This window comes from Vidua macroura, chromosome 2 (genome assembly GCF_024509145.1).
Source record: "Vidua macroura isolate BioBank_ID:100142 chromosome 2, ASM2450914v1, whole genome shotgun sequence".
NCBI classification, from domain to species: Eukaryota; Metazoa; Chordata; class Aves; order Passeriformes; family Viduidae; genus Vidua; species Vidua macroura.
In genome coordinates, this window is record NC_071572.1 from 49,406,404 (window position 1) to 49,418,866 (window position 12,463).

Below are 12,463 nucleotides of genomic sequence, written 5' to 3' on the forward strand. Positions count from 1 at the left end.
TTATCTGGGCTTAAATTTTCCATAGTTCTGTTTCAGACATTTTTTTGGCAGAAAAACTGATGAACAGTGAATCAGATATTTCCCAGAAACAATATTGGCAAAAGAAAAAAAGGTTCTGTATATGTTTCTGGAAAAGGAATTTAGTTAGGAGGTTGTTTTTGTTTTCCTTAATTTTGCACCTATTTCACTGAGATGCTCTAAATGACCCAGATTTTCCTCTGTGAATACCCTTTGAAAAGTTTTTCAGTATCTTCAGAGTAGAAGTCCTATTTTCTAAACCATTCACTGTTTTAAGGAGGTTCCTTCTTAAAGTTGCTGAAGCTGGATGGGAGTCCTCTCTGTTGGTTCTGACTACAAGATTTTAGAATCTCATAATTGATAAGAGTTACAATTAAAGTCTGTTTGTGTTGGAAAACGTTTTTTGAAGCTTTTTAGAGTTGCTAATTATCAGCAGGGTGGCATCGGTCTAACTATCCTCTTCATAAGAGTTACAAATGTGATTCCTTTCACATTACATTTTCACCATTTGCAATGTGTAGGTACCTGTATCTGAGTTAGTCACTATAGCTTTCTTTTTAGAGTCCAGTGAATCTCAATTATGTCTCACTTTTAGCATGAAATTTAGAACTTTACAGATTGCAGTAAGAATTGAAGGATGCAGCAGCCTCTGAATCAGAAACTCGAGGGTATAAGTCAGTGCCATAGGCTCAGAATGTTAAAGATTGGAAAGTGTGCTGTGGTTCTGATGTTTGCTGTGTACTCCTCTTTATTTCTTTCTAATACAGGAACTGTGGAGTCTATTCAGGAGGCTGAGCTAGGCATGTGAAGCTAATTTTTCTAGGAACCCACTATCATCTGTGTGCTAGTCACAGTCACTTATTCATGCTCCAGCTCTGCATCTTTATTTCTCCAGAAGGGGTGGGGGGCACTTTAGGAAAAGGACTTTCCGTTCTTCAAATCATATGCCCTCTACTGTTCCAAGTTAATTATTCCAGTAGTTGTTCAGAGACAACCTCAATAAGTCACCTCAGTATCTGAGGGCTAATTTTTACCAGATCTATCTGATTTGAAAATCAAGGCCAGGTTGGATGGGACTTTGAGGAACCTGGTGGAAGGTGTCCATACCCATGGCAAAGGGTTGGAGCTAGGTGATCTTGAAGATCGCATCCAACATAAATAATTCAGTGAAAACACCTAATTTATCAGTCATCCCTGATTTCATCTTTTTCTGTTCTAACTTGAGATATTAACCTAATGTTTTGTAGCTGTTCTAATTACAATTTTAGTTGCTCTTAATATTAATAAAAGCTGTAATAAATTTGAGTTTCCTCTTTAACAGGGTCATCTGTCAGAAGCTTGGTCACGTGTGACAAAGAATGCTATTGCTGAAACCATCATAGCTCTGACCAAAATGGAAGAAGAGTACAGATCACCCGTGAGGTGCATTGCAACAACCAGAGTAAGAACTTCACCAAACTTAGGATTAGTTCATTGCAAATGTGCAGTAGGAGCCCATTCAAGAACCTTTTTGTATGTCAGAAATACACAAGCCAAAACTGAATTAGAATTAAATGTGCATCTTGGGAATCTCAGAAATAATGAAGAATAAATGCGATGCCTATATGCATTTGGGGGTTTAGTCTTTAAATAATTCTGCTTGAAGTTTGTCATACTTGCCTTACACTAAATCTGAGATTGTCTGTGTGGAAAATTGCACAATATGTATCAGCTGTCTTCTTTCAGCTCTCTAAGCAATTATTATAAGTGGTTTGACTTCTAGGTAATCAGCTGCCACATCTCAAGGCTATTATGAAAACACTCTAACAGGTGTTCTCTAGCAATTAAGCTAAGCTTCAGTTGTGTTTGTCTCAAAAATATTTACTGAGCCCTTTATTACTGACATGGTGAAACCTGGTAGTTTTCTTTTCTTGGTCTTTACTTTGTCTATGAATCTTTTATAGAAACTAAGGTCTACTTTAACCCTAACAGATTACTTGAAATACCAAGAAAAGCATATTGGTAAATCATTACATTCCCGCTGTCATAGGGAGCACAGATTTTAGCTTCTCAAGCTTAATAATTACATGTAAATGTAAAAAAAAAAAAAAAGCTTGCAGTAGTTTCAAGCATTTGCCACTCATGTTGTTTTCCATCTTAAAAGGCTGTACCAGTCATTCTTTTCATATTTTTATTACTCATATAGTCTCTGCTTTCTGGAGGTCACAGTCTTAGATAACCACTGGCTTCTGCTGTTATCATATTAGCTAAATCTGGTCTTAGGGGAGCCCTGAATGTCAGCCCAGCCACTCCTGTGACTGAAGGTAGTTCTGTCATGGAGATGTGGGGTTTTGGGGGAGAGTCCTGTAAAGTTTCTCAACAAAAACACTTTTACTCAAATCAAACGTTTGATTAAAGATTGCTCCAAAAAGCAGCTGTCAAGTGCCTTTCAGTTTTGTTTGCACAGACAAATTATCCTCATGTAGCTCATCTGCTCAGGATTTCCCTGTAGTCAGTGGAGAAAAGAGGAAAATTTCCTTTGACTAATTAGCTCAGAACCCTTTTCTAGGTAGTGCCAATTGCCCTGTGCAGTGAGGAGGGAACAGGGATACTAGTCTCACTGAGCTCAACTTTTTGGGTGGTTGTTTTTGGGGTTGATTTTATTTTTATTAGTCTGTGTCCTTCAATGTCTTCTTCCCCAAAGCCTGCAATGTTTGGGTCAACGTGCAAGTCTGTATTTGTCATATTTCTTCGTAACGTGCTTTGGTTGATCTTTCTCTGCTTTTTCTTTCTTATGTGCTGACTACTGTATTTATAATCATAGAGTGACATACCTGAAAGAAACAAGGTAGTTCCCAAAAGCTAAATAAGCTTTATTGTGTTCTTAACTTATTTTGGAAAATAAACTTGCATTGTGTGAGCAGGCTTAAGCTAACAACAATAGAGTTTGCAGGTAATGGTGACATTCTTATCTGACAAAGTTTATCTCTTCAATATTTGGTTGGATTTTAATATGTCTAAGACATTTAATTCTACCTTGCCTTTCAATAGCTGTGGCTGGCCTTAGCATCCCTCTGTGTACTTGATCAGGATCATGTTGATAGACTATCCTCAGGAAGATGGATGGGAAAGGACGGGCAACAAAAACAGATGGTGAGACTGAAAATCATTTTTTTTTTGTTTATTTTGATATATTCACTCATCAGAGAATTTAGAATAGTGATAGAGAATAGTAAAATTGGCTTTTCTTCCATCCCAGTGGGGATTGTATATATGTTTGAAATATTTGTATTCTAGATAAGCATAGCTTATAAAACAGAAATTCCAACTTAAAACCATAATGTTGCAATTTTGCCAGTATTCAGGATGAAACAAGGCCTTCCTAACACCTGTGGCATGAGTTTTTTAGAAAAGTGACTCAGTTTGTAAAGCACACTCTATCAGAGCTTTTTCTTTCTGCCTTAATCCCTGTCACGAAATAAAATAGATTTTTGTGTTACTCAATAACTTCTACTCTGTAATTTAGCTTCCTCTTCCCCATATCACTAGAGAGTCATTACCCCAGGGAGAAACTCCTTCTAACTGTATTTAGTAAAACTACCTTTGACTCAGAGGATTTATAAATTTGATAGGGAATCTGATTCTGTCTGGCCATTTCAGTTGACAAAATGCTTGTACTTTCAGTATGACAAAAAGCTTGTGATTTTTTTTAATACCATTTTACAAAGAGCACAGTAATGAAGCTGGTCTCTGTAAATCTTGGTTAGGTGGATCCCTGTGGGAAGCAAAGGAAGGATTTGCAATAGCAACCAAGCATAGTTAGAGCAAAGAAGCATCCAAAGCAGTTTAGTGTAGGTAGAAACAGAATACAGGAGGCATAGAGCTGCAGCAGCAGCAAGGAATAAAACTCTGCTGAGACAGAAGCAAACACAGAGGTTTCTGAGGTGATTAAGGAAGCTAAAGGTCTTGGAAGTGTCAGAGGATCAACCAAGACATTGTTAAGCAGGTATTCAAGCTGCTGAACCCAGCCTGAAATTCCCCAATCCTGTTCCACGTTAGGATATTCAAATGTTGAGGTGAACTGTGTGTCTCCCTACCAGAACTGCTTTGAGAGAACTCTGTTATAAGTTGCATGAGAGTATCATAGAAACCATGTGTTATGGTATTACAGTGGAAACTTGTTCTCAGAGATGTGCATAGTCAAAATCAGTTGTTGAAGTCTTTTTGTGGGGATATTTTGAATTGCAAAACAGAACCTTGCTGAATTTAAAAAAAAATAATAATTCTATCAGTAGACCAACTTAATTTTATGATGGATTTTTGTTACTTCAACCACACTGTCTCTGAGGTATGGACGACCTACAGCTTTGTTTAGATGTTTGAAAAGAGTAAACATACCATATCAAAGTAATGAAGGGTAAATATCATGCCTGTTGACTGACCTGAGTACTCATATCTCTGAACTTTTCTGTTAACATGCCCATAACCCCTTGTTATCACATAAACCTCTTCTCAGACTAGTTGAAAGTGATGTCTCAACTGTATTGTTGAAAAACACATTTTTGGTGCATCACAATACAAGATGAAGAGTATCAGAAAAACTGGTGTCAGAAATTGAGGGGGTTTGTGTCAAGGAATAATTGTTTAAATACTGATTATTTTCAAGATAGCATTAATAGTCCAAACAAGCTCTTTATCGACTTTTGTAAATTGGAGGGGAGGTGTGGGGTGTGTGACTGAGGGGAGAATAAAAACAGATGCTGAAAGGAAGTGAAGGACTTAATAAAGAGGAATTATTTCTTTTTTATTTTTCTCAGCCAATGTGTGATAACCATGATGATGGTGAAACTGCTGCAATCATTTTATGTAATGTCTGTGGGAATTTGTGCACAGACTGTGACCGATTCCTTCATCTCCATCGGCGAACAAAAACTCACCAGAGACAGGTGGAGTATACATGGCCTCCTGTTGTGTGCACTGCATCATTGTGTGCATATTTATATAAATAAAATATAACCAAAAGGTAGTAACAAATACTGAATCTGAAAAGGGCGTTTTATTTTATTTTTGAGATGGGACAGATGTGTTTCCAGTTAATGCTCTTCAGTTGTTTTTGGTTACATTCTCTTGTCCTTTATCTTTTACAAAGATTAGAAAATCTTGCAGCAGTTCCTAATTCTAGTTCTTATGCTACATCAGCTTATTCTCTCTTGTTTTTCTCTCTTGCTTTGGAACACTTTTTTACTAGAATTTAGAAGCCTCACAGACTTTCTTAAGTATATGTTGGTTCTTTATTCCTGTTAAATTTTATCTTCTTTACTACTTCTATCATAGGAGTCAGTGCTTGTCAACCCCTTCATTTCTAATGTATGTGTATTCCTTTTTAATATCCAGGAAGATGATTTGACAGCAAATATTCCTACTAGTTCCCCTATGAGTTTTCTCTTACTTTTCAATATTCCTGTAGCTTTCACTGTGTTTTAAAACACAAATATGTTTTCAAACATAAATATGTTACCCTATCCATAAGCTTGAAAATTTCCTGACTTCTTTTGGGTTTATATTTAGGATTGAAACTTTGACTAGATATGAGTTTTTATAACTTTCTGTGTACTCTGCTAATTATTATTCTTCTGTGATATTCTTTTATCCTTTTCATCTCTAAATTTGAAACTACATTTTCTTTGGATTTTTTCTTTGTGTCGTTGAAATTAATGTTGAAGATTCCTTTACCTCTAGAATTATTCAACATTTCCTCTTTCCTGCTTCTGTTCCTCATTTATGGTTCGTTGTGATCCTTTATTTTCCCCTTCCCCTCTGACTACTTACATTTGTACAAGGATTAAAGTAATAAATGTCATTGATAAGGTTACTTCAGTGGAACTCAGTCCTCTTCTCCCTTTCCTACAATACATCTATATTGACTTTTTAGTTATGTTCAGAATGGGCTTTTAAAGAAGATGATCATGTCTCCTTAAAGTACAATGTTTTCTGTTATTGAGCAGCCTTGGAGTGCATGAACTGAATTGGTTTTGTTTGCTTTTAGGTGAAACTAAAAGCAAATCAAAATATAGATGCAGAGACACATTGCTAATGGTCGTTCAGTGCAAGGGATCAGCTGGTCTAGAGCATGTGTGATGTAAACATCAGACCTTTGGTACTGAGTTTCACTCTCCGGTGAAACACTCCTCTCTGATGCCACAGCATTTGCAGAGTAGTCTCAGCCTGGCACTGCCATGTGTGTCTATTATCTTCTATTTCTTAGCCAGAGTCTTTGCAATCCCCTTTGAAATTTTCCTGTTTCATCATCCTAAGAAGATCATTTTATGTCTACTCTTCTGTCATGGCACAGCACAGTCTAGTCTCATTCATTTTTCTGATTTCTCCTATATAGCCTGTTCAGATTACAGTTGATAAAAAGTAAGTTCTTATCTCATAGAAAACCTCACATTTTTCCTTTTATCTGTCCAAAGTAGCTACTTACCAGATTTTCCTATTTACTTCTAAAAGCATGTTTAAACTTCTGCTCTTTATTCACCACTTTTACCTTTACATCTCACATGTTAAGCCTCTCAAATTCAATTTCAATTCTGTCATGTTCCCTCTGTCCTGTTTTCTGTTTGCTTCATGTTCTTTGTCCAACTTCAGTCATACATACCTCTTCAATGTATTTTCTGTCCCCTCAAGAAAGGACAGCCTGTAAGTTACTCAGATGTGCTTATATGAATACTTTGTGAAGCAGTTAGGGGTTTTTTTTCTGATTCTAGTAAAAACTAGAGTGAGTTGTATACATCCATACCTGGGGAAATTCGAACTTTCCTTGCATTACAGGTGAAACAAATGCAAACAGAACTGCCTTCAAAGCTTGGGGAAGAAGCAAAAGAAGAGACTGCATGAAATTCCCTAAGGATCTCTTGCAGTTTTTTTTTATTTTGCAAAAACTTATTTTCCTCATTGTAGCCAAAAGTATCCACTGTGTATTTGTATGAAAGTCAAAAATATTAATATTACATGTTTCTGTAATTGTTACTCTACCGTACTTATTATTAAGACCTTAATTCTCAATGTTGCTTTGATAAACTACTAGCATGGTTATATGAAGATATTTCTGATGTTATCTTGTGCTTTTAATATTCTGTGGCCTACTGAATGTGTTGGGTAGAAGTCCAAGCTCTGTATTAATTAAATCAGAAAAAAAAAGTGCAACTCTATTCTTAGCATTGCTGCACTATTGTTTCTCTGCCATGTTAGATCAAGAGTTAATTTTATTCATTTTTACTTCTAAAAACATAAAACCTTTATCCTGCATATCTGCAATATGTACAAGTTATGGAACGTATAAAAGAAAAACAGCTTGCGGTAGACAATCTCACAGAATCTGTAAAATGCCGGGTGTAAACCCAAAGAGAGAGGGCAACAAAAATAAGAGACATGTCCATGCTCTAATTAAACATGCTATTTAGTATGTTTGGTTAACTTGACAGGTCTTCAAAGAAGAAGAAGAAGCTATCAAAGTTGATCTCCACGAGGGCTGTGGTAGGACCAAACTTTTCTGGCTGATGGCATTAGCAGATTCTAAAACTATGAAGGCTATGGTGGAGTTTAGAGAACAGACAGGTAAAACACAACTGTTACTACTTGCTCTTTATCCTGATTATTATGATTTTCACCTGCTTTAGGGCAATGCTTTTAAATATTTGTTAATAAAAGTAAAATAGTTTAGCTGCATAAGAATTGTTTGATTACTGATTGTTTTCTGTGAATGCTGCTTTGATGTCTGATAGAGTATCAGTCCTTTGTGTTTCATTAGAACATTTGTAGCCTTGTTCTCTCTTGCGGCTGTAGGCAAACCGACCACCAGCAGTTCTGAAGCATGTCGGTTCTGTGGATGTAGGAGTGGAACAGAATTATCAGCAGTGGGAAGTGTTTGTTCTGATACAGACTGCCAGGTGTGTATTAGCAAGTATCAGTCATCATTAATTACATAAATAGAAGAGATCATAGGATGAAATGGGCTTCTGATTTTGAGCAAGCTTTGTTTATCCCTGTAGTCCATTTTAAATCAGATTTCTCGTATGAAAAGGTTCTAGAGTTGAATATTATCATTCAAATACTTCTGAGTTTCTAAATGTTTATTTTAATTACAGACTACAAACACTAATAGTCAACTTACATTCTGGGTAGTTTCATTATTATCTTCAAAAGTACCTCAAGTTTTCACAACAGCCTTGCAATTATAAAGTAAAATACACCCTGTCAGTATAAAGTCAAATGTACTGGAAAGCTCGAGAAAAAGAGTTTGCTCAACAGCCTGTGTATTATGTGAGTGTAGAACATTTAAGACTTGGCCAGGTTTATCATCTGTATCCACATATCCTGAGTGTTTCTCTGCCCTACAGTGGGTGCAATTGCTAGAGGGCCAAATCATAACCAGTTTCTTACTTTGCCTTACTTATTTCTGTCTAAGTGAAGCAAATTGGTCATCTTTTTTTCTCTCTCAGCATATGAAGACAATGTTACTTAAATTCAGTTCAATTTGTTGCTAGCTTCTGCATAACTTTTATAAGTTTTCTGTTTAGTAGGGATGGGAATTAGAGGTGGTTAAAAATCCATTTCCATGTAAAATCACTTTATGCTGATTAATGATTAGCTTATAATGTATTTTTAAGAGTGAGTTACTTGAAACTTCTCCAAAATCTGCAGCTATCTTAAAGGCTGTTAATAAAGGATCAGCAATGTTTATGCAGGAATCGCTCAATATATAAAAAGCACACAGAGGATCAAAGTTAGGATCAAATAGTTCTCTTTCTATTGAAAGTTTCAAATTATGGTTTCATTAAGCCGTTTGCATTCAGGAGCAGTGCAGGTAAACAAAGGAAATGTTGTTATTTCAAGTACACAACTTTCAGTTTTTCCCAAGTTCCTGAGGCAGCAGCAGACAATATAAACCATGATTCTTCCATCTCAGTTTATTGCACGGACCAGCAGTCCTTCAAAAAGCGACACTGTCAGAACACTCAGTGAAGGGGAAGAGATGATTAACTCTCTACTTTAAATTTGTTTAGGAGTATGCTAAGATTGCCTGTAGCAAGACACACCCCTGCGGTCACCCCTGCGGAGGCGTTAAGAACGAAGAGCACTGTTTGCCGTGCCTGCATGGCTGTGATAAAAACGCTACAACTCTTAAACAAGATGCTGATGACATGTGCATGATCTGCTTTACTGAAGCACTTTCAGCAGCACCAGCTATCCAGGTTTTTTGTTTGTTTGTTTCCCCTTTTAAGAGATTACTATTATGATTGTAACATGTAGTATGAAGGAGGAAGTGAAAATATAAAGTCTTTCGAATTATGCCCTTCAAAATTTGAAAACAGACACCATAACAATAGTTAAGCTATTTGAAACACTTTCTTTTTGTCTGGCATTCTATTTCAAGAAAGCAGATTGGATCAATTTAGTTTGGTATGTCTAGTTTATTAAAATATATGGTATTTTATAAAGGAGTAAAACAATTGAGGTAATTAGTTGATATAATTTCACGTGTATTTTATATATCTGTAGGTCATCTTGGAGTGGTTATGATTTTAATGCCCATTTTATGTTCTTTCTTGTTGTTAAGACGAAAATATGGGTCTTCTAGGATTTTAAATAAATTAATATTGCAATTGATATATCTTGCCACTTAAAAGCAGATAACTGCTTCTACTTTAGTGGTTAATGTAACTTCAATATTCACTTACACTTATTCTTTTCTAAAGCTGGACTGCAGCCATGTTTTCCATTTGCAATGCTGTCAACGAGTACTAGAAAACAGATGGCTTGGCCCAAGGATAACTTTTGGGTTTATGTCCTGCCCAATTTGCAAGGTATGTGCCTGCCAAAGTCAAGCAACTTACCTGATACTTTTCTTGGTTTTATTGGTAGGTTTTGTTTTTTTTTTTTTGTTTTGGTGGGGGTGTTTTGTTTTGTTTTGTTAATATTGTATTGCTTGTTACTGTATAAATGAGTTATACATGACTTGTTTTCTTAATTCCACATGTTGCTATAGAAAGACTAGCAGTGATGCATCTTTTTACTTTCTCCTACTGTTCCCTGAGGTGTCCTCTTAAAAAGAAGGCATAGTCCAGACATTGTCTTAATATTGTTTCATTCTTACCAACATCAGCTTGCAAATTCCCAGGATTTGGTGATAGTGGGGAGGGGAAGAAGTAATCTTAAAGCACACAATTTGAAGCAGGAATTCTCCATTTTACTAACCACTTTTAAAGTTGCTTTGCTTTTCAGTGTGAGGGCAGAGCCAAAGAATACATGTACTTAGTTCAGCTAAGTTACTAACAATTCCTCTTGTACTCAATAAATTTAAATTGCTGTAAGCAAAAGCACATAATAGCTGCTGGAAAGAAGAGCACCTTAGCCCACTCTAGGAAGTTGAAATTTGGGAATGGTCAGCTATTCTGCATGCTATGGTTCTTCTGTCATGTTGTGTTGTGGTAATTAATGGCAGTAGCTCGTAGTCACCAATTGATAAAGAACTGCCATAGAGGACTGTCAGTCATTATGCTTACTTGCTGAGCAGTAAGCCAAAAAGGACCAAAATTACAGAAAATACACAATGGCACTATTCCTGTGCTGTGGTGAATATTACATATACTCTTCACCACCTCCCTGGCTGTTAGTCTGTTTGAAGGGTTGATGTTCCCATATCCCAACTGGCTATAGAAAAAGCGTTCATGGGTATTATTTTTACAGCAAATAGAGTACATTCTATATCAGCTGTTTTTTGAAATGTCCATTGCCCAGGCCTTTATGACATCTATCGTGCTATTTGTGCCTGACTAAAACACAAATTATCATAGCTGTTGGGATAAAGATGCAAGATACTTAATCAGCATTTTTTTATTTCAGAACAAAATCAATCACACAGTATTAAAGGATTTGCTTGATCCAATCAAAGAACTCTATGAAGATGTAAGGAGAAAAGCACTAATGAGATTGGAGTATGAAGGGCTGCACAAGAGTGAGGCCATCACAACGCCAGGTGTTAGATTTTATAATGACCCAGCTGGCTATGCTATGAACAGATATGCTTATTATGTTTGCTACAAGTGCAAAAAGGTATGGTGTTATTTATTAAATGTATGTTGCCATTTCAAAAGTAATTTCTTGAAACAGAACCTATGTTTAATACATTGTGTATGGAGCAGAAAGGCAGGAAAAGATGTTGTTTATAAAATCATAATTTAAAAAATCGAGTGTTGGGCTAATGAGATGTACATAGTATCTTAGCTAGTAAAGCTCAAATGTGTATACAGAGCAGCTCAGAAACCAAAAGCACCTTGAGTCAATGGCCACTTAAAAGAAGGTGCAGTACCTATTCACCTCAAGCTGCTACTTAATTCTGACATAGGGTTCATAGAGCATCCAAATGCTGTTCCAAAAGCCTTACAGTCGCTGGCATAGAGCTGGGTATGTTGTAGTTTTTGGTCTTGTTCTTCCTGAGACTGAGGGACGTTTTCTGAGTGCCTCAAAACCACATACCTACAGAGCTGAGAGAGCTCAGAATAGTGGAGGCCACTGAAATGGCAGTCATTTGTCATATTCCCCTTACAAACAGAATTGGTTAAGCTGAAAATAATAGTTAAAAGAATAATTGTCTCTGGTTTAACATCCAGTCATTTCTGTATGCAATTAAGGCATATTTTGGTGGTGAAGCTCGTTGTGATGCTGAGGCTGGACAAGGAGATGACTACGATCCAAGAGAACTTATTTGTGGTGCCTGCTCTGATGTTTCAAGGGCTCAGGTGGGTAAATAACTTCTATTCATGTTTTTATTTCATTCTGAAACCTTGAGTACCTGAGCTATACAATAATTCACAGTCATTTGTAATAACATGTATTGTACAATATTGTATACTATTCATATGTTCTATGGAATGTAGAAGTGAGTTGTTGGGATTGTTAGAACATGTCTACTTCACTGACTGGTGTTTGCTTTCCTTTCTTCAGATGTGTCCCAAACATGGTACAGATTTCTTGGAGTACAAATGCCGCTACTGCTGTTCAGTTGCTGTTTTTTTCTGTTTCGGGACAACGCATTTTTGCAATGCTTGCCATGATGATTTCCAAAGAATGACAAGCATCCCTAAAGAAGAGCTCCCACACTGTCCTGCAGGTAGGACTTCGACAAAGCAAATTTACCATGCTGAATTCTGAAATAAGCTACAAGTTCTAATTGATATTAGCTTTTCTTGGTGATATTTTTTTTTTAATTTTCTGGCAATGTCATTGCATTGATCATTTAAACATTAGCCACTTTTATAGAGAAAGACATGGCAATTTCCCTATATCAGGTCAGACTCCAGATGTAGAATGATGTGTAAAATGGTATATTGATAAAATTAACACATTAAATAAGTGATGTATGTGTACCTAGGTAGCCATTATCTGCAAACTGTTACACCAATGC

General features: G+C 36.3%; 1 protein-coding gene across 17 annotated transcripts in view; it reads left to right on the plus strand.

The window, feature by feature from the left end:
- Positions 1 to 12,463, plus strand: part of MYCBP2 (MYC binding protein 2) — a 173,723-nt gene that overhangs the window by 160,006 nt on the left and 1,254 nt on the right. For all 17 annotated transcript variants that reach the window (XM_054001515.1, XM_054001538.1, XM_054001546.1 and 14 more), the window contains 10 exons: positions 1,340 to 1,459; positions 3,049 to 3,150; positions 4,815 to 4,943; positions 7,482 to 7,614; positions 7,843 to 7,946; positions 9,063 to 9,251; positions 9,756 to 9,863; positions 10,903 to 11,112; positions 11,691 to 11,798; positions 12,004 to 12,169. In XM_054001515.1, the coding sequence (XP_053857490.1) occupies positions 1,340 to 1,459; positions 3,049 to 3,150; positions 4,815 to 4,943; positions 7,482 to 7,614; positions 7,843 to 7,946; positions 9,063 to 9,251; positions 9,756 to 9,863; positions 10,903 to 11,112; positions 11,691 to 11,798; positions 12,004 to 12,169 (1,369 nt within the window). The remainder of the gene's footprint in view (positions 1 to 1,339; positions 1,460 to 3,048; positions 3,151 to 4,814; positions 4,944 to 7,481; positions 7,615 to 7,842; positions 7,947 to 9,062; positions 9,252 to 9,755; positions 9,864 to 10,902; positions 11,113 to 11,690; positions 11,799 to 12,003; positions 12,170 to 12,463) is intronic.